The sequence below is a fragment of the Dendrobium catenatum genome, unplaced genomic scaffold, assembly GCF_001605985.2.
Source record: "Dendrobium catenatum unplaced genomic scaffold, ASM160598v2 fragScaff_scaffold_264, whole genome shotgun sequence".
Classification (NCBI taxonomy): Eukaryota; Viridiplantae; Streptophyta; class Magnoliopsida; order Asparagales; family Orchidaceae; genus Dendrobium; species Dendrobium catenatum.
Window position 1 is genome coordinate 2,028,130 of NW_021318726.1, and position 21,277 is coordinate 2,049,406.

The 21,277-nt window shown below is 34.3% G+C and overlaps 2 protein-coding genes across 3 annotated transcripts; one reads left to right on the forward strand and one right to left on the reverse strand.

Annotated features, from left to right (window-relative positions):
• The first annotated feature begins 283 nt into the window (after positions 1-283).
• LOC110099098 (prolyl endopeptidase) lies at positions 284-7,759 on the forward strand. Of its 2 annotated transcripts, XM_020826135.2 has the most exons (12): positions 284-566; positions 661-880; positions 1,002-1,202; positions 1,681-1,751; positions 1,820-1,982; positions 2,444-3,037; positions 3,131-3,511; positions 3,668-3,743; positions 3,891-3,954; positions 4,953-5,088; positions 7,153-7,251; positions 7,548-7,759. In XM_020826135.2, the coding sequence occupies exons 1-12, from the start codon at positions 301-303 to the stop codon at positions 7,611-7,613; spliced, it is 2,337 nt and encodes a 778-aa protein (XP_020681794.2). In that variant the 5' UTR covers positions 284-300; the 3' UTR covers positions 7,614-7,759. The 2 variants fall into 2 exon arrangements, with proteins under 2 accessions (XP_020681794.2, XP_028549222.1); XM_028693389.1 differs by lacking the exon at positions 284-566 and having other exon boundaries at positions 740-880; positions 988-1,202.
• Positions 7,760-9,675: 1,916 nt separating this feature from the next.
• On the reverse strand, positions 9,676-19,300 carry LOC110099157 (putative tRNA pseudouridine synthase Pus10). The gene is made up of 15 exons (XM_020826242.2): positions 19,142-19,300; positions 17,497-17,885; positions 16,557-16,677; positions 16,306-16,423; positions 14,283-14,440; positions 14,120-14,191; positions 13,530-13,598; positions 13,303-13,383; positions 13,112-13,231; positions 12,927-13,001; positions 12,763-12,843; positions 11,262-11,335; positions 10,960-11,020; positions 10,019-10,074; positions 9,676-9,768 (listed from the first exon to the last, which is right to left on the reverse strand). Exons 1-15 carry the CDS (start codon positions 19,238-19,240, stop codon positions 9,690-9,692), a joined length of 1,653 nt encoding a protein of 550 aa, XP_020681901.1. The 5' UTR covers positions 19,241-19,300; the 3' UTR covers positions 9,676-9,689.
• Between the last annotated feature and the right edge of the window lie 1,977 nt (positions 19,301-21,277).

Genomic DNA, 21,277 nt, shown 5'->3' on the forward strand with positions numbered 1-21,277 from the left:
TATATTTAATGCATGTAATTTATTTATATATATATATATATATAATTTAGTCAATTAAAATGATAAATAAATAAATAAATTTAAATTATGATATGTATAATTATATAAGAATATTGGGGTATGCATGTAAATCAATCATTTAAAAAAGCCAATAAAAATAGTATTAAATTTAAGTAAAATTCATTTTCTTATTTAATTATTCGATATATAACGTCATAAAAATTCAAATTCATTTAATGTGGAATTTCTGTCCAAGCTCGCGAAAACATGAACCTATGAAAGCATCTCGGCGGCAACACAATGGCGACACCCTTACTCCATCACCAAGTTCCTTATCCGTCTCTTTCGCTCTCCCTCCATTTCTTGTCATTAAATTCCGGGAGTCCTGCATCACCAAAACTGAAGCTTTTCTCTGTTTTTCCTTCAAAGGCATCACCTTTCTTCTTCCCTTTCTCCATGGGCTCCCTCTCTGATCCTTTTCCTCGCCTTCTCTACCCTGCAGCCCGCCGCGACGACTCCATTGTTGATAACTACCATGGCGTCGCCATTCACGACCCTTATCGATGGTGAGCTCTCACTCCATTGCTCTTCTTCTTTTTATTCCCATGTTTCTTCTTTCATAAAGTTTGGAGCTTTATTTGTCTTTAATGGTGGATGAAGGCTGGAGGACCTGGAATCGCCGGAGACGAAGGCGTTCGTGGAGGCGCAAGCGGCGGTTACTGATTCGGTGTTGGCTGAGTGCAGCGAGAGGGAGAAGCTGCGTTGTGAGATCACTGCGTTGTTCGACCATGAGAGGTATGAGGCGCCATTTAAGCGGGGAGAGAAGTATTTCTACTTTCATAACAGCGGTCTGCAGTCACACAGTGTCCTGTTCGTCCAGGTACCTTCTTCCTCTAATATTTGGCTAATTACATAGAGAATAATTTAATATCATTAAAAGTAATATTTATTAAATGCAACAAAATAGCCCTTATGATTTCATCCTAGGGTTTTGATTGCAGAGTCAATTGGATTCAGAGCCGGAGGTCTTGCTCGACCCCAATGCGCTAAGCGAGGATGGGACTGTCGCTCTCAGCATTGCAGCGATTAGTAGAAATGGTGAACATTTGGCTTATGGTCTTAGCTCGAATGGGAGCGATTGGATTACGATCAGAGTAATGCGGATTGATGATAAGAAGCCCGAACCTGATACGATTTCATGGGTAAAATAAAGCTTTTTTGGAATGACCTCTTCTTCTTCTCCCTCAATCTGCTTTTTTAACTATAACAGCTGCTGCTACTTTTTTTTTTTTCTGTTTCTGCGCAATGAAGTTTGTTAATTAATATATAAAATTATTATTTAGTTGGATGCAATCAAATAAATTTATTAATTTTATAATTATAAGAAAATATTCTAATCTTAATTAATATATAAACATAATTATCAAATAAAAAGCTAAAATTGTCAAAAAAAAAAAAATCTGAAGCTATTTAAACCATGCTTCTCATAAATATTTTTACAAACACCTTAAAACAATTCCTACCATCCAAAAGTGGAGCGGACATCAGAAAACTTTATCAAACAGAGCCCTGTTCTTCTGTTCCTCTTGCTGCTGCTTCTATTTCTAAAACTGTAACTAATCTTGCTTTTGTTACCATAGCTGCAGCTTCTGTTCTGATTATGCTTTTTAACATCTGCAGGTTAAATTTTCGACCGTTAGTTGGACCGTAGATGGGAAGGGGTTCTTCTACAGTAGATATCCGGCTCCAAAGTTAGTAGAACATATGTTACATATATGCTTCAAGTACTGTTTTGATACTTATTGTTGTTTTATTGCAGAGAATGGGATAATGTAGATTCTGGAATGGAGACTGGTATCAATCTTAATCATCAGCTCTATTACCATTTTTTGGGTACCGATCAATCTGAAGATTTATTGTGCTGGGAAGACCCTGAGAATCCGAAGTACAGATTTAGAGCAACTGCTACTGAAGATGGGAAGGTATTGAATTGTAGCTTCTCACTATCCCTTTCTTCCTCTTATGCAGTATAGAGGATTTTTTATTTGGTTTTGTGAAGACATTTTGACAAATATAATTTCACTTGTTTATGCCTGCCTTTGTTATTGAAATGGGCGGATCCACCCATAGCTTAGGGTGGGCAAATGCCCACCCTCAAAAAATTCTTTTTTAATATTTAGAGGGGAGATTTTGAAATATTTTGGATATTTTGGGCATTTTGCCCCCCCTCAAAAATCTTTTTTGCCTTACTTTTACCAATCCTAAGAATTTTTGCCCATCCCTCACAAAAATTTTTTTTTTGCCCACCCTAAAAAAAGAAGCTTGATCCGCCCTTATAATGAGTCATCATTCTGCTTAATCTCAATTTTATAGATTTTGAATAATTTGCTTGGAAGAATTAGAAATCTCTCTCTCTTTCTGATTATGTTAACTGGCATTGCAGTATATTATTTTATATATCTTTGAAGGCTGTGATCCAGTAAATAAGCTATACTACTGCGATTTAGCTACACTTTCTGGGGGACTTGAAGGTTTCAAGGGAAGCAAAGGCTTTCTTTCCTTCATCAAATTGGTTGATACTTTTGAAGCACGATATTCAGTCATTGCAAATGATGAATCTGAATTCACATTTTTAACAAATAAAGAAGCTCCAAGATATAAATTAGTACGTGTTGATCTCACTAAACCTGATGAATGGATTGATATATTAAAAGAAGATCAAAAGGATGTGCTACAGTCTGCTTATGCTGTTAATGGAAACCAACTTCTGGTTTGTTATCTTAGCAATGTTAAGCATATGTTGCAGATAAGAGACTTAAAAACTGGTCAGTTTCTACATTGTTTACCCATAGACATTGGTTCAGTCACTGAGGTCTCAGGCAAGCGTGAAGATACTGAGATTTTCTTTAGCTTCAGTAGCTTTCTTACACCAGGAATTATTTATAAGTGCAATTTGTCAACTAGTGTTCCTGAAATAAAGATATTCAGAGAAGTTTTGGTTCCTGGATTTAATAGAGGAGATTTTCTGGTTAAACAGGTCTACCTCAATTCCCCTCTATTTAATAGCACTTACATCTCCTAATGGATTTCAACTAATCTTTTTAGGGAGCTTATTGTTCTTCATTCTCAGGTCTTTTTTCCTAGTAAAGATGGGGTTAAGATACCGATGTTCGTCGTTTCAAAGAAGAATATCACTTTAGATGGATCTCATCCAACTTTGCTATATGGTTATGGGGGTTTTAACTATAGTCTAACACCATATTTTAGCGTTAATAGGGTAGTTCTCGCAAGAAATTTCGGTTTTGTATTTTGTATAGCAAATATTCGTGGCGGTGGAGAGTATGGGGAAGAATGGCATAAAGCAGGTTCTCTTTCGAAGAAACAGAATTGCTTCGACGACTTTATAGCTGCATCTGAATTCCTCATTTCAGCTGGCTACACTAATTCAAGTAGACTGTGTATAGAAGGTGGAAGCAATGGTGGACTACTAGTTGCAGCTTGCATAAATCAGGTTTGGCCCCTATTATACTGATGTGTTTCTTCTCTTATGACAAAATTCAATGGAAATGAACTTACATCTTTGTTTTGTTTGTCATCTACACCTTTAGATGTTTAGTTAATTTAGTTACTTATGCATCAAACTAAATTAAATAAAATTGTTCTGCAGAGGCCCGATCTCTTTGGTTGCGCCCTTGTTCATGTTGGTGTCATGGATATGCTTCGTTTTCACAAATTCACTATTGGTTAGATCCCACATAAATTTCAAGCTTACTATAAATAAATTTAAATAAAACTGTTCTGCAGAGATCTGATCTCCTTCACAGAGAACTAATTTATAAGTGATAAACTTGTTAGTTTGACATTCTGCTTAAACTTGTATTTTTACTCAGGCCATGCTTGGACATCTGAATTTGGCTGTTCAGATATCGAGGAAGAATTCCACTGGCTTATTAGGTATGAGTTCCCTTTCTATTTAGTTATAGAGATTGCTTCTTGCAGTAATTTAAATTTGTTGTGAACTATATCACCTTCTTAGGTTATCTATTCTCTCAAGTATTTCAAACTACTTGTTGAACATAAATTGAGCTTAAGAGCTTAAGGATATCAATGTTCAAGCTAGTTTATTAATGCCAATATTCTTAGGAAAAATACAAATTCAAGAAATTGTTTAATCTTAACGTTCTTAAGCTTGACATTAACAAGCGAAATAATAATGATAATCTTTTTGTTAGCATAAGCTTCCCAAACTTGTTCATTAATGTCACTAAAAAACCTCATCCATTGTGAAAATTTGGCAAAATACAAGAACTAGTTCACACAAAGTAAAAACTCTTATCCAATTACAAATGATAATGGAAACTTGTCCAATAATATACGATGATGGAAAATGCTTTTGCAATGTATTTATATTGCATAATCGACACGGCTCACCTTGATCTGTTAGTTGGGAGCTTAGGCTACCAACTAAGAGGTCTTGGGTTCGAGTCTTGTGTATGCCATGTGTGTGTGAGTCTACCTTAATTGGCCTAAATGTCCAAAAAAAAAAATTGCATAATCACGTCAAATCAAATAACCTTCCCTTGCAATGTTGTATCTTTTAGTTTTATTCCTTGAGCATCTCAAGTTATACAACTATTTCATCTCAAAATCACAATGTTAACCTTTCCTTGCAATGTTGGTTATTTACAGTAGCTTTTGCTGCATGCTTTTATTTCCTTAAGCAAGAGAACCAGTTTTTGTGTGTTAAGAATATAAAATGTGGGAAAAAAGTCATGTTTATCAATCGAAAAAGTGCTTTCTTAGAATGATAGTTTTCTAGAAAATCGCTTTTATAGCTTTCATCGTCATGGTCTGCGGTACTTTTTTCTTATTTTACTTAGTATTTTGTTTGAAGATTCTGGTCCTCGTAAGATGTATGTCTCAACAGCTTTCATTCTCTGTCGATCCTGCAGATATTCACCATTGCACAATGTGGCGAGGCCATGGCAGAAGACTTCCAATGCATCGATCCAATATCCATCTACTATGCTATTGACAGCAGACCATGACGATCGTGTTGTGCCACTACACTCATTTAAGATGTTAGCTGTAAGCATCCTTTTTTTTTCTTCCCATTTTTACCTTCCTTTTTCTTAAGATTAAACAATATTTTAACGGCTAGTTTCATCCTCATTTTTTTCAAAATCGTGTAAGAATTTCCTCAATTATTTTAGTTTTGCAGTTTTAGATCTGATATGCGGAAATTGTTCTTGTTGTTTGGTTCTTCTAGAACTTTTCAAAGAAAAAAGTATGCAACTCGGACACCACAAAATACTAGTATGATGATACATTACATCATGTTTCAAAGAATATAAAGTACAATTTGCCAATAACAAATGATGATTTATACACGTGTAATAGTTAAATAGTAGTATATACAATAACAATAATATCAAGCCTTTATCCTACTACGTGGGATGTGTTACATAGAATCATTTTTCTCCATCGTGTCCTGTTAGGAGTTAAATTTTCATTTAAATCTAATAAAAAAAAAGTCATACATATAAAAATATAATTGCTTTTGTATGATGATATTGTCAAGCAAAGTAACTAACTTCAAGAAGTGAAATTATCATGAATAAGGGAATAATAAGATTTGAAACTCCTATAAAATCGTCATGAATCTCAATGAGTCAAGATAATATTTGAATTAGAAACTTTCATAATTAAATTCAAGATCATCCAAACTCTAATTTCAATAAACTTATAGTAAAACTTAATATCTGGATGAGACGAGCCTATTGACGCTACAAATAATCTGATTTTATTCCAAATGAGCTCAAATCAAGCACTTGAATTATGTTTGAAAACTTTTGAACATAAATTGATGGACCAAACAACTTTCAATTATAGCATACTTATAGTCAAATCGAGCAGCTCGATGAGACAAATTTGATGAGCCCAAGATAACTTGATTCTGATATCATTAAGACATTAAAAGATTTGATAAATAATCTACTATCAAAGAAATCGACTTGGACTGTACAATGGAGTGCTTTGGATTCTAGCTAAATTAATCAAAATATCATCTCTAAAAACCTATAAATAGAGCTTCATTCTCTATAGAAAGGGAGTTTTAAGAGCTGAGAGAACTAAAAAATTTTTTTTTCTTTTTTCGGCTATCATTGTCAATGACTACCACCAGCAATTGTCACCATTATCGCCATATTTCTATCAATCTTTAACCTTGTCTTCGGTTTTAAATGTTCTCCTATGGACATCAGACTTTTATAATCCCTACAAGAAAATTTGAAAATTGTACTGTAACTACTCCCATCTTCTTCAATCGTGAGGAAGGGAGAATTCTTATATCTTCTACTCAATAGTGGATTATTGTAACTGAGCTAGGCCTCGTATTTTTCTCCTTATTGGGTTTTCCGCATAGAAATATTTGATCTCCTATAATTTTTTTTGTGCGTGTTGAATTTTTGTCCCGGAGGATTATTGTAACTGAGCTAGGCCTCGTATTTTTCTCCTTATTGGGTTTTCCGCATAGAAATATTTGATCTCCTATAATTTTTTTTGTGCGTGTTGAATTTTTGTCCCGGACTAAGATATAAAACAAAACTCTATCACCGCCAATCTTTTAGCATGTAACAAGATTAGGAATGCAAGTGCAATTACTTTAAAATGCTATTGATTGTGAATGTAATTAGGCTTTTAGTCTATTGATATATTTTATAATAATCTGACACAACATAAAAGAAACATTCCACAGCACAGTTCAATGAGACTTCCTCTTTCTTGCATTTGAATTCAAATATGAGCCTGTTACTTTATATAAGATTTCCATGTTCAGGCATTTTAGTTCTTGCGGATTAGTAATATGGATGGTGCTTCAAATTAACAATGCAATTCTCAATTCACAAGTTGCAATTGAAGCCAAAAATCACCTCATGATCTCTCAGATCATAAGAATGTTGACCCTCATGCTATACCCAAAGGAAGAGATGAGAGGAGAAGCAAAGAGAAGCCGAATTTTCGGAGCCCACAAAGAAAACAAAGCAAAAAAAAAAAAAAAAATCATCACTGACCACTATAAATTTGTAGGATATATATTATTAGTGATATAACAGACATGTAACTTTCTTTTTTTTCCTTCTCTTATGTCAGACAATGCAGTACATCCTGAAAACTCCACAGAAGAATCCCATCATAGCCCGCATTGATCGCAAGGCTGGTCATGGAGCTGGTCGCTCAACTCAAAAAATGGTTTGCTTCCTCTGCCTCGCATTAGTTTTTGTATCTTTAAGGCTTTGTTTGGGACGACTTTTTTATTGCTTCTTAAAGCAACTTTTTAGTACAAAAATTAAAAAATTTGAACTAAAAACCTGTTTTAAAAATCAATAAAAAAGACTCTACTTTCTATCAGATGTTTTTTTTACATCAAAATAATGGATAATGGAAAATCATTACCAAATTAAGCTCTAGTTTGGATTGAACTGCAACTGATTAATACTGTTTGTCACTTCTATTGATGAATGTTGTCTTCTCTGATCTATTGGTAGATTGAAGAAGCTGCTGATCGTTATGGCTTTGTGGCGAAGATGATGGGGCTCTCATGGAACCATTAATTCATGACATCATAGAAAAGAAAAAGGCTTGTTCTTGAAGCCAATAAGGTTCTATGTTTGGAAATTGATTTAGCGGTGTGAAATCTGAACATTTTTTATATATTGAAATCTCATCAATGTTAGTGAAAATCTGAAGTGCCCAGAAATATTAGCTGCTGCTCTGTTTGATGTCTTCAGTTCAAGCCTTGGCTATTAATTAATAGTATGTATTATGTGTGAATTTACTTAAATATCTCAACAAAAAATAAATTTCCACAAAAAAAAAAAAAAAAAATCACCACCTTGTTAATAAATGTAAAAAAAGTTAAATATATCTCTTCTTAAGGGCAAATTTTTGCGTCCTGACATGCAGACATCCAATCCGGACACGCCACCTCACCCGGATGCACTAGGCCCCTTTATTTTTGAATGACGTGGCGCATTTTTATTGGTGTCCCGACGAATCCAGACACCGGACACAATAATTTGCCCTTCTTAAGGGTATCTTAGAGATAAATTTTTACTTATGTTATTTTTCAAATTATTATCATATTTTAATTTGTTTATTATATTTTAAAACATTTATAATTTAAAATTATTTTTTATACATAAAATTTAATAGTTTGCTATGACTAAGAAAATTATTATTATTATTGTTATTAATTATATTATTCATAATTATTTCGAAAAATATATATTTTTCTTAACAATTATATTTACAAAACATTGAAATCGCCCCAAACGGATCATTCGTTCCAATTAACTTTGTAATTAGCCTACCTATAATTCATTATTGATTGCAGCAACTAAGCCAAAAAAGTATGATTCCTGCTTTCGAAAGTTAAGTTAAAAAAGAAATAAAAATAAAAATAAAACACTCATCCAAGCAAATTTTTAATTTCTTTTGGATGAGTGTTTTTAATTTCTAAGAAAAGTATGACAGCTTATATTGGAAAATTTCTTGTGATGAAGGAATCATTATATATCAAATTATTTTTACAAAATGCAGCTACATGACTGCGAAATCCGTATCCAATGAATAATTCGATTTTATGACTTCGAGCAATAAAAACATAATTATTATTCACCACTGTAATTTTATTATATTTTTATTATTCACAATCACAGAACCGAATGATTCTCTGCGTCCACATTCCGCATGTAATAATCTCTCCAGTTTTAAGCTTCGTGTGGGGTGACTTTCTTAATGCTTTCTAAAAACAAATTTTTAGTATAAAAATTTATATTTCAAAAAAAATTTATACTAAAAAATTACTTTGAAAAATAGAAAAGAAAAAGTCATCCAAAATGAAACTTCAGTTTAATGATTGAGAGCCTCAACTCCTTTGGGCATAACTAATAAAGAATAAAAAAAGAAAATAAAAACGAACAGAAAAAGAGAAGAAGCTACATCAGTTGTAACATAGAAAACGATAAACATAATTCAATAGTAAAGAATACTTCGTTTGACAAATACGAGATTGATTAAAATTTTTACAACTCAGACAAAGAACGAGCATTTATTGCACAGCTCCTTACCAGCAGAACCGCTGGGTAAATCTCAGTTTAACTAACTTGAACTCCAAATGATCTTACTCTTCAACTTGTCAAATGAAGAAGCCACGAAAGCTGCAAAAGCCGGCTAATAGAACTAAAAGCCATTTTGCCATAAAATTTAGACTTTGGCTTTGTTTGTGATAGTTTTTTTTGCTGCTTTCTAAAACATCTTTTAGTATAAAAATTTTGTGAATTAGAAATTTTTGTATTAGAAAGCCGATTTAGAAAGCAGCAAAAAAGGTGTCCCAAATGAAGCCTTTGTTTGGGACAGCTTTCGAACTATTTTTTAAAATGGCTTTCTAGTATAAAAATTTCAAATTCAAGAAATTTTTTTACTAAAAAAATATTTTAGAAAGCAAGAAGAAAATCGTCCCAAACAAAGCCTTAGACTTCGTTTGGGACGTTTTCTTATTTATTTTTACAGCAGTTTTCTAGCATAAAAATTTATAATTAAAAAATTGTATTTAAAAACTGCTTTAAAAAGTAATAAAAAAGTCATCACAAACGAAAACTTAATAGCAAAAAAAAATCAAAAGCATTTCAAATGAAAACATCCATCTTCACGTCAGTGACGTCTAGTTGCAGTATCTCTACCCTGCAGGCCAATAAAGATCCAATGCTGCAATAGGAAGACCAAATGAGTTAGGCATCATTCTCAAACAAGAGAGAAGAAACGGTCAACAATGGTTAGCAGGTTTTCTGATGCTAATCTTTCTAAAAATATTTTAGAAGGCAAAGGCGAGCAATGAAAGAAATAAAGACTTCATATGATCCTAAATTTTTTTATAAGCAAAAAGGTTGCTCTTATTTCAACAAATGTCAGAGCTTTAGGATATGTAAAGCATAAGGAGAGAAGCCCTATTACCTACCTAGGAAAGGTACGGCCAAGATCTCCATGTACAAACTCCTTAATATAAGTTCCAGCCTGCATTTGTATCATTTAATGTTAAAAGTCTAGAAATCATAAAATATAGAACAAAACAAAAATTATTAAAAAAAAAAGTTAGCTATTAAAAATATCGAAGAAAGATACCAGCAAAAGCAAGAATAAATCAAAGAAAACTTAACCTAACTACTATTGAAACTCTTATAAAAAAATAGAGTCAGTGAAATGATAGGAACACTTGTAGACGCCGGTGTTTCTTACCAATATTGAGATTTCGGTGACCTTTCAGCATAATCCTCCAAACAAATCAAACAAAACAGCGAGAAAACTTGCAATAATAAAAGAAACGGAAGGAAAGTATAGAGATACAGTTGATGCTCAATTCGAGAGGAGGATCGTTCTCTCCCAAATCTCTAGTCGCCGCTAGAGACCAAGACGCCAAAACTTCCCACATCAAATTCAGCAAACAAACATAATGCCCTAACCCTAATACAAACTTCTACTTAAAGCAAACATAAAATTAACTCAAAAGAACTAAACAGCTCCCTCTCTCTCTCTCTTCCCTAGGCAGTGGACCCCACCCCAACGGATGTGAGATTTGATTCTTGTGGAACAGGCCTGCTGTAAACCAGAACCGGCCCAAGGGCTGGGCCGGCTGGACCGGTCTATCACAAAAGCATGACTAAATTGAAGAAAGCTGATTCCAACTATGGAATACATCTAGAAAATGCCATGCTGATTAAACTATGTTGGACTAACTAAACCTTAAAAAAAAAAAAAAACATATTCATGCAGTAAAATTTGAACATAAATGATTAGATGCTAAACTCTGGCAATGATCATAAGCGCTGACCTTATGAAAGCTTAGCGTGATTATCTAAAGAAAAAGGTTTTTCCAAAGAAGTTTCAGATGATCGTAGGTACCTGAGTGCAAAGATGTAACAGAAAAAATTGGCTGCTTCCAACAATTTTCTCAATCTTCATCCTGTTAGACAAGAATGCACTAGTAAGTGAAATTCATTTCATGGTATGCGGATACGGTTATGCCACAACCTGATTTTTCTCTTTCCTTCCTTATTCTCTTCTTATTAAGAAAATATATACTGTAAAGTGAATTCGCATTATGTACAAAGTACTAAACTTATGAATTATTGCCAGTAATTCTTCATCGTTACCGAGCGCTAATAAGTTGATAATGTAACTAATTTAAAAAGAAAATGCCCTACCAATGAATGATTCTCTTACGCTCTAATGGACTCCTCCGATGAAGCACCCTAATTGGCGTACTCTGTGAAATTTCCTATCATACCAAGAAAGGAAAAAAAATGGAAGAATGCTTAATTAAACAAATTTTATAGGAAAAAAGGGCTATTAAGCTATCTAACAAAAGATAATGTTAAAGGCTTAAAGCTCAATGAAGAGAAAGGAACTGGTTAAAACTAATATTTTGGTAGGTTGTTAGAAAAGATATAGCTAATCTATAATCATGCAATTAAGAAGAGGATATTAAAAAGATGAATGGTGATTTGACCATGTAATACATTTGCAAGTTCACAGACCATGTAAATTATCGGAATGTTGTGTGGTTCATGAAATCCTAATTCTTCTAAAAATGGATTGCAACACAAAAATTAAACAACAGAATGAGCAACAATTTAATTTTTTCAACTGTTCAATACGTTCTTAAATATTTAAACATCCCAAACAAAGCAATATGCCACAGTTTCCACTACATCCACCCAAGAGACTTGCTGCACCATGAATATCAGTCTCAGCAACAAAATATCAGTTTCAGCAACCGCATCTAAAGAAACTACAGAGTTTTTTTGCCACCATAGAAACAATCATTAAACATGCTAGTGATGCACACTCAGTGTAGCACAGTGCCAAGCTATGATGATGCACATCCACGGACACGGCGACACGGATATGACACAACACGAACCGAGAAACGTCAATTATTGAAAATATAGGACACGGACACGGGTTGGACACGGTATTATAGTTTTATATTCTAAAAATAGTGTATAAAAATTAAATAAGTATAATTTTAAAAATTAATTTATAAATAATAAGTCATTTAACTAAAATTTGAGCTTAAAATGATTAATATTAGGATGTCAAGAGTCGAGTGCTGATGCTGTTTATCAGTCATCGAGAGAGGAGATCATAGTACTATCGGGAGTCAGGCATTGTTTATCAGTCATCGAGAGAGGAGATCATAGTACTATCGGGAGTCAGGCATTGATGTTATGCAGTAAATATTGGGCGTCAATGTTAAGAGGGCATTTATTGTCGATGTTGAGAGTGTGTTGGTCGTCGATGTTGAGAAGACGTTGGACAAAGATGAGATGTCAAGTTGTGGGTGTAGAAATTACTAGCATCGACCACCAAATTTGTATTTAAGATGCACGTTTTAAAAAAATTCATAAAATATTTAAGTTACGCGTGTCGCACACGCGTGTCTAATTTGTATTAAATATTTTTTTAATCAGACAAGATTTCGGCATGTCCAACACGTGTCGGAGGAGTGCGGATGTGTGTCGTGTCGGATATGTGTCGAACACTGTACGCCTCTTTGAGGAGAAGTGTCGGTGCATCATAGGTGTCAAGTAAGGAACACTTTCCGAATAAGAAAAAGGGAAAACTGAATAATGCACATTAGTAAACAAATTTGGACGAAAATTGCGTGAAATTATAAAAGCAGGATGAATGATGATGCTTCACCATGTTATCTACAGAAGAAATACTCTGCAGGTCTTCATCCGTCAGCGGGCGAGAAATCCATACTAGAGCAGCATACTGTTTCTGAATGGAAGTAAAATCAATTTAATTAGTAAATTCTCTCTCCTTACACATAAAGCTGACAGCATTATAATAAACAAAGAAACCTGCTTCTCTGCCTCTCCAACACGCATAAGATTCCATGCTTCACTGCCAACTACTTCAAGGTTCCTCACCATAACCTATGAATCATTTGAAATGATTACCGAACTCCGGTATCATAATAAGCAATTGAGCAAAGTAATCATAAAATCAAATAAAAAAGAAATTATATTCATGTATTGTAATATACATATTTTTTCTCTGAATTGTTTATTTTCACAGCCATTTGGACAACATCAACCATTGAAGGCAAGAATCTTGCATTCGACACTTCAACTAAGAAAGGCCGACCAGATCCTAGCATCCGCACCTAAGTACAAAAGTGTTTAGTCAACCCGAGGTGAACAGTAAATAAACTTACTTGCAGAATCAAATTTATACATCAATATCTTCTCTACCAGCAGCATGAAATTTGTAGCTGTCACCTCTACATATTTCAAGAGCAGGAGTCCCAACTATCTCCTGCCAAACAGTATGAACCAATGATAGTGTTAAAGCAAGTTCAATACATGTTAGAGCATTGGAGTAGAATATGAATATCAATAAGATTAATCACTTTAAATAAAAAACAAAAAAAATAATCAGCAATCATGAAATATAATTAACACCTCCACAGATGCTTCTCCCATTCTTTCATCATCAATTATCCAGAGTGTTTGGCTCACCTTCCTTGAAAACTGTTTTTTGTGAACCAAAAAAACAAAGCATAAGCTTTATATCAAATGCGTCAAAGGTGGAAATAAAATGACATAAAAAATAGTATAATTATGAACAACCAGACACAATAACACCATCAACCACTTACTTCAGTTGGACTACCATGAGAGTTCTTCAGATGTTCTTATATGCTAAATAGAGTCCAAAGTTTGATATATATGGGAAAATGGATTTAGGCCTTCTGTGCATGCCGTGCCAACTTAAATGCATATCAAGAATACGGATTTAGCATTGGCTATGACAAGTTGGTGGCTTACTAGTTAGTACAGCTTTTATTGAATCTAATATCATTGGTCATTGTTCATTATCAAGCTATTTACATAAAAGTGACACACATGAAGCAACTACTGCCATCCTTTATGCAATCTTAAATGGCATGGAACAATATGAAGCTTGAACATGTAAGTAAGCAAGAAACATTAAGACTTCATAGTTAATATCGGACAAAAATGCAGGAGTAGCATTTCAGGAACAGGACCACCTTCAAATATCTCCCTCCAATAAACACGGGCATTCTATAGCATGTGATCATCAACTTGCAAGAATTGGATGCCTAGAGGAAAGGTACAAAAGTTATTTAGCAATTAGGCCATTGGAAAACACTAAAAAGGTAGATAAGGTTTCTTGAATGGATGGAAGCTAACCTTCTTGGGTGGTAATTCAAAAAGATCACAAAAAGTATGGTCGTCCAAGCTACTAAGTTCTTTCAAGATGGCTGCATCAGACTTACTGCATAGCTGTTCCCTAGAATCTAACTGACCATTGCCACACTGATCAACAACTTTCACCACGTTCTCTTTCTCTGCAACAGTGAATGCATTTTTTTCTCTTGAAACAATAATAAAAGAAAAAAGAATATACCATATTAAACTTCAAAAAATCACAGAAGCCCTTATTTAGGTTGTGCAACACATGCATTCCCAACTCTAAGCATAAAAGCATTGGATGTTCCTCAAATAAAAGTTTTCTTAATTCAGCCGAATACGTGGGGTGTAATTTTAGTAGTAATAAATCTATCGATAGAATTATGACATTGGGTGATCAAGTCATTAAAAAAGTGCACTTTTTAGATATCTCTGGTCAGTTGCTCAAATGATGGAGAAATAGATGGAGATATTATTAGTAGATTTCCAATCGGATGGTTGAAGTGGAGGAATGCTTAAGGCCTATTGTGTGTAGAAAAGTACCCTCAATTTTAAGGGAAAATTTTATAAAATAGTTGTAAGACTTGCAATGCTTTATGGTACAAAATGTCGGCCATTAAGCATAAAATTAAGTTAAGTGTTGTAGAGATGAGGATGCTTAGGTAGATGAGTGGCTTTACACTTAGAAATAGAATGCGAAATGAGTATATATGTGAAAAGGCTGGAGTGGCTTCAATAACAGATAAGATTAGACATAGTTTTCCTTAGATGATTTAGTTACATCAAACGCCAACCTTCCGCTGACCAAATTAGATGAGTGGAGGTATTGAATTCGGCCTATGTTAAGAAAAGTAGAGATAGACCTAAAAAAAGTTAGTTAGAAAGTATTAAAAATGATATTTTTATTATTAGATTTAAATGAGAATACTTGATAGAATGGAGAAAAAAGATTCATGCAGCCGACACCACTTAGTAGGATAAAGGCTTATGGTTGCTGTTGTTGTTATTGATTTTACTTTGTGTTGATCCCGTCGTGAAAGTTTTGGTTTTACTGGTTTTCATGCTCAAAAGTTTCCTAGTTTAAATCACCATTTTTATTGTGAAAAGCTAAAACCAGTCACAAAATGATATTTATAAAACGTTTTTCTTGATGAATGTCAAATTTAAATATTATAGAGTAATTACTCTGTTTGTAGATATATTATAAATATACATATCTCATTATAAAATATTTGGAAGTTTTTGGAACACCAAATCAATGCTACTCTTTCGCATTAATCACCTCAATCTCAATATTAGCATTCATAATGAGACATACATTTAGGCTTTCCTCCTTTGTTTTACATCGTCTGTTTTTGTAATAAGAAAATCAGCAATCACAACGTACAGGTTATTAGGATGAAAAAACTGGACAAAATTTTTCATATTTTTCCAAAATTTATTTTAGGAAAACTGCTTTCAAAGCAGAATAAAAAAAGCGACCAAAAAAGAAAAAGTTTTTACTAGTAAAACAAAAAAAAGAATGAATGATATTAAACGAAGCTTTAGAATCAAGTTTTACTAAGCTCAAATTAAGGGTATTATTAATTTGTACGTATGAGCTATAGGCTCAGCGTAGTGGAATAGCCTATTGTTGAATGCTATGAAGATAAGAACCTACGATCAAATCTTGGGGTTGTTCTTTGCAGGCCAATTATTTGAGGTATTTTTGTCCAACATAAAGCTAAGCCAGAGGTTGTTTCAAGCAAGGCCAAAATTTCAGTCCTTTGTGGATCAAAATAACTAGGTATCAAACTCAACGCATCAGAACAAAACATATTTTTAAGGATTGGGTCAACTTGAAATTGATCCAAAGTGCCAAAATATGGACAACGCTTAAATCCATGCTTCTAGCTACCATCTTATAATGTTTGAATGCAGATAAAAGAAAAAAGAACAGCTTTGCAAAATATCAAGTTAATCATTCAGATATGTACTGATGCATGTGAAAAATACATTAAGCACGGAAAGGGTAGTTATATACCTGTTCTTCTTCTATTGGAACTTTGAACTTTTCTCAGAGAATTTTGGAGACTTAATGAAGCCTCAGAGTTGGTGTACGCCAGACAAATATGGAAAGAATTGGCACCAGATTTGACACTCTACAAGCTCAAAATTAGAATGTTTCAAAACGTAAAATAAACCCCAAAAACCTTCACCAACATACAACTTTCTTTCCAACCTTATGACTGAGAATAGTAAGCTAGATTTTCTGAGAACAAGGAGAGTAAGTACCAATTTGTTTTCAAGTGATTCAGTTATAGATAACCTCAGAGCATCCTTTAAGGAAATCTGATTGTAGAGAGCCTTATTTTTGAACCATGCTTCGCTATCATATTTCTTTTTCATATACGACCTACACAAGTTGGTTGTCGGTCAACTACATGCAACAAGACTCTGGAGCAAGTGAAAAATCAGCACAGAACAATAGTCAATGAGTTCTACAAGAAAACCGTTATTGCTAATGTTATTTTCATTGGTTTATCGCATTCTTCTGAGGCTTGAATAATTACTAAATAAGAGAATTTATGATAAGCTACAAGAAATTAAAAATAATTTTATAGAAGAAACTGGAGAGAAAGAACATATGCAGTCCTGCCAAGCTACACAAGCTTTTGCACACCTTTTAATTCGTCATTCTAGTTATATAGAATAGGCAACCTAGGCGTATCACAAAGCGTAGTCTAAAAGAAAGACATCAAAGCACCATGCAACAGCCTTTAACAGGTTCTTTTTTGGTCAAATTGAGCTAAACACGTAAAAATTATGTGTTAAAATTAAAAATATATATATAATTTTTTTTTCAATACATATTTAAAGCTGTTTACCAATTTATGACCATCATAATTCATCAAAAAGTCTCCTAATTGCGATGATTAACAGAGCATGTTAAACCTCACCTTCCTAGAGCCAAAAATGCCCAATCCACTTCAAGAAAGTTACATAAAGCGATACAAAATAATTATATATGAAGATCACTATATTATGTTGGATATATAATATTTGTGGTTCCAAGAACTTCAACTATCACAGCATAAAGAACTTTTGCCATCCTCACTCAGCCATATTTAAGCAATGTTTTCCATAATTAATTTCACTTTTTAAATTTCCAATTTGTAACTATAGGCAGTGTTCAGGCATTTAATTCTAGGCACATTAAAGAAAGTGACATTACCAGATAGAACGTTCATTAGCAACAATTACTGGTGGTATTGAGACTTCAAGAAAAAACCCATCAATTTGATGATTCGCTATTTTTATAGATTCAGCAATTTTCTCCACAAAGACATCAATTGAAAAGTTATCCTTGGATGTCCCTTCACCCAGATATAGGTCCTGAGGGAATTGTAGTATACCCAAACATATTGAGCAATATTTTTGGTTAAAATCTGATTCCTCTGAACATTGGTGGAGCCCAAAAGAGCTATGCCCATTTTCTGAGATGCCAGCTTGGCATCCATTTTGCAACTTCAGAAAATAATGCAGCTCTGGACCTGTAAGGAATGGGCAGGAGTAAAAATCTCCATGAACCCCAAACAATCTAAAGATACACCGCACGCATACCTAAAGTGCAAAAATGATTAAAAGTTCAGATGTCAGCTCAATAACATTAATCATATATTAAAAGCAAACTCCAAAGCTAAATACAGACTGTAAAGCAATACTAGATTACATGGAAAAAGGCACGCAAAAGGGAACGAGAAAAATAAATGGCATTTTCGCTAAAGCTGGAATTACCACGGAGTATCAATCGTATTTTTCACAGGGCTAAGGGATTCCTCAAATGCAATGATATATGAAAATTTTTCTGAGCCAACCTTATATTCACTATAGAAAAGACCACAACTGCTTCATCGTGAAGCTAAAAATATGGTAAGATTGTTCAAACAAAGATAGAAAATATTATCAACAGATAATATGCAAGATAGAACTGAGATAACCAGCACATCAGACCTTTCACTGGTTTCAGTAACTAATTAGTAAGATCTATCATCCATTTATACGATCTGAATTATGTTTTTCCTCTTGTAGCAACTCTTTAAGGATTTGTGTATCATTTTGTTGAGATTGATATATTTTTGAGGTTAGCCAAGATCTAGGGAAATCTGATGGAATGAAATCTACACCTAGAATATTTATAATGAATTGCTTGTGACAATATTTTCTCTTTCAATTGCATTTTGGGGATTATTTGTAGGGGAAAAGGCACTTTTTTGTGGCGTGATGGTCATATTTTGTACCAATTGTGATTGTTCGGACTAGTTTCTATATTTTTTTTTTTCCTTCGATCAGTTATGTGATCTTAGCTATGTTCGAAACCTACGCTTCTACACTTTCTTGCAACCAGAGTAGTTTCGATTGCAATTGTTCAGATTCTCTTCATAAAAGATACATTAACCAAATAGTCTTAAAGGAGATTAAACAATTTCAAACCTCGGTAAATAAACTGGTTAGATAAAACCTACTGCACAGTTGAAAAGCTCATGCCCAAAACTCCACACTATCCTACTCGATTATATAAAAGTGACGAAGTCAAGGTTAAAGTAAAGTTATCTTCCAGAGGATCTCGCATGAAAATGCTTGAAATACTGAATGTAGGATTACGCAAAATACTATCACAATCAATAGTGATAAAAGCATGAGAAGTTAATGGCAGATAAGTATGAATTTTGGTGTAAAAACAAGGCGACATGCCAATTCGCAGGGCTATGTCTTCTAAGATCACAGAGTAAAGCAAATACGCATAGAATGAAGTTAGTCAAAGTTCTTAAATTTGTAAAAGAAGGGAAACAAAAGAGGTTAGGGCGTGGAGAACCTACCCCGGAAGACAGGAGATCAAGGGATACATGGGGAGGAGGTAGAGAAAGCGCCGCGCGCGAGAAGATGCTTCTCGCATCATCGGCCATCTCTCCGGCCATCTCAGTTCCGGCCGGATGAATTTGGCGTCGGCAAGTGCAAAACCGCAGTGTCACTAGTCTCCCACTTACCCTAGGGGCTGTTTGGTAAATAGTACTTGTGCAAAATAATTTTTTTTTTAATTTTATTTTATAAATTCAGATTTTATTACACTCTAATTCTTCAAAATTCCTTTGTAAATTCTGTCAATTTAGATTTATAAAATTTGAGATTTAAGAATGATTCAAAAAGAAAATGATTTACCTTAAAATCTTAACTAAATTCTCCTTAAATCCTCAAGGGGTTAAACATATTTAATTTTTTTGTTAAAAAAAATTATCTAGCTTCAAAAAGATTATTTATGAGTAGGGGTGTCATATTGGACCCGAATGGAAAACTCGACCCGAACCCGACCAGAAAATTTCGGGTTTGGGTTGACTCGAACCCGAAACGGGTCGGGTTCGGGTTCAATAATTAGACCCGTTTCAAAAATCGGGTCGGGTTCGGGTTGACCCGTCAACCCGAAATTGACCCGAAAATGTCCCGTTTTGACCTAAAAACCCGTTTTTGACCCGGGAACCCGAGATTGTCCTGATTTTGACCCGTTTTTTTACCCAAAAAGTGAAGTTTGACTCGTTTTTGGACCAGAAAACTAGCAATTTTATGTCTGAATCGGGTCATTTGGGTCGGATCGGGTCGGGTCGGGTTGACTCGGACCCGAAGCGGGTCGGGTTCGGGTCTGAAAAACCGACCCGTTTACATAAACGGGTCGGGTTCAAGTTGACCTGAATAGTATCGGGCCAGTTTCGGGTTCGACCCGAACCCTACCAGTGACCCCGAAATTGACACTCCTATTTATGAGGACATTATAAGGGTTTTGATGAAATTGGATTTATGATTTATATTTGACATAAATATTTACATCTATCTCAAAATAATTCTAAAAATATCAAATTCGTGTTAGTCCTAATTTGGTTCTTACTATGGCCCAAATTATCCCCATCATATTTGATTTATATTATTGATATGTCATAAAAAAATCAATCTTAAGGTATACTTAAAGCAGAAACTCTTAAAATTAAATTTAGGATCGTTTGAACTCTGATTTCAACAAATTTATAATCAAAATGAATATCTCGATGAGACAAACCCAACAACATCAAGAGTTGTACAATCCGTACCCAAATCAAGAGCCCGAAGTACAATTAGAAACTTCAAGAGATCGATTGGATGACCAATTGATCACAAAATATGGCATGTGTATAGTCAAATCAAACATCTCTATGAGACAAATCCAACGAGATCATGATCGATTGATTTTGACATCATTAAGGAGCTTAAATGCTTAAAAATACGATTTTTTATCAAGGGAATCAATATGACAGTTAAATGGAGTTATGTCATTTGATCATTCACTGACTAGCCATCATTGACGACTATGGTCCTTGGAACACTATTGCTCAATACTTTGACCACCATCCCCCAACTATAGTCCTTCCGACCTTCGTCGCTCCACCTACTATAGTCCTCAAACTAGAGTCACTTGACCATCGTCAGACGTCAGCAGATGGCCGTCGAATTAATGTCACTGAATTACAGTCCTTTCGATCGTCCTTACTCGCCGACCATGGCACCTGACCTCTGTTCTCTGCCGACTATGATCCTTCCAATTTTCGTCGCCTACAAAATTTTGTCTTTTGACCATTGTTGCCCGATTAGAGTTATTGGATTACCATCACTTAACTAAGGTCCTCTAATCACTGTTGCCCAACTACAATCCCTCTGACACCAACAACCTGCCGACTGCGATCTTCTCGACCTCCGTCACCCGACTACGCTCCTCAAACTAGTATCACTCGGCTTCAGTCTTCCAACCATTGTCGCACAACTTTCAATCGTCCCTATTAGACTTTTGATCGACCGACCACATATGTCCAATTACAATCTTTCGAATCAATATTGCTTGCCAACAATTTTCCTCATACTACCGTCGCCCAACTAAAACTCTTATTATTTTCACCTGACTATGGTCCTCTAACCATCGTCACTTGACTACGGAG

Coding starts and splice junctions, on each gene's coding strand:
- LOC110099098 (XM_020826135.2), top strand. CDS start 301: ATGGCGACACCCTTACTCCATCACCAAGTTCCTTATCCGTCTCTTTCG. Junction 567..660: donor ATTCACGACCCTTATCGATG/GTGAGCTCTCAC, acceptor TGGTGGATGAAG/GCTGGAGGACCTGGAATCGC. Junction 3,955..4,952: donor GAATTCCACTGGCTTATTAG/GTATGAGTTCCC, acceptor TCGATCCTGCAG/ATATTCACCATTGCACAATG.
- LOC110099157 (XM_020826242.2), bottom strand. CDS start 19,240: ATGGCCGGAGAGATGGCCGATGATGCGAGAAGCATCTTCTCGCGCGCG. Junction 16,678..17,496: donor GCTAATGAACGTTCTATCTG/GTAATGTCACTT, acceptor CAACTTGTGTAG/GTCGTATATGAAAAAGAAAT. Junction 13,384..13,529: donor TGGGAGAAGCATCTGTGGAG/GTGTTAATTATA, acceptor ACTGTTTGGCAG/GAGATAGTTGGGACTCCTGC.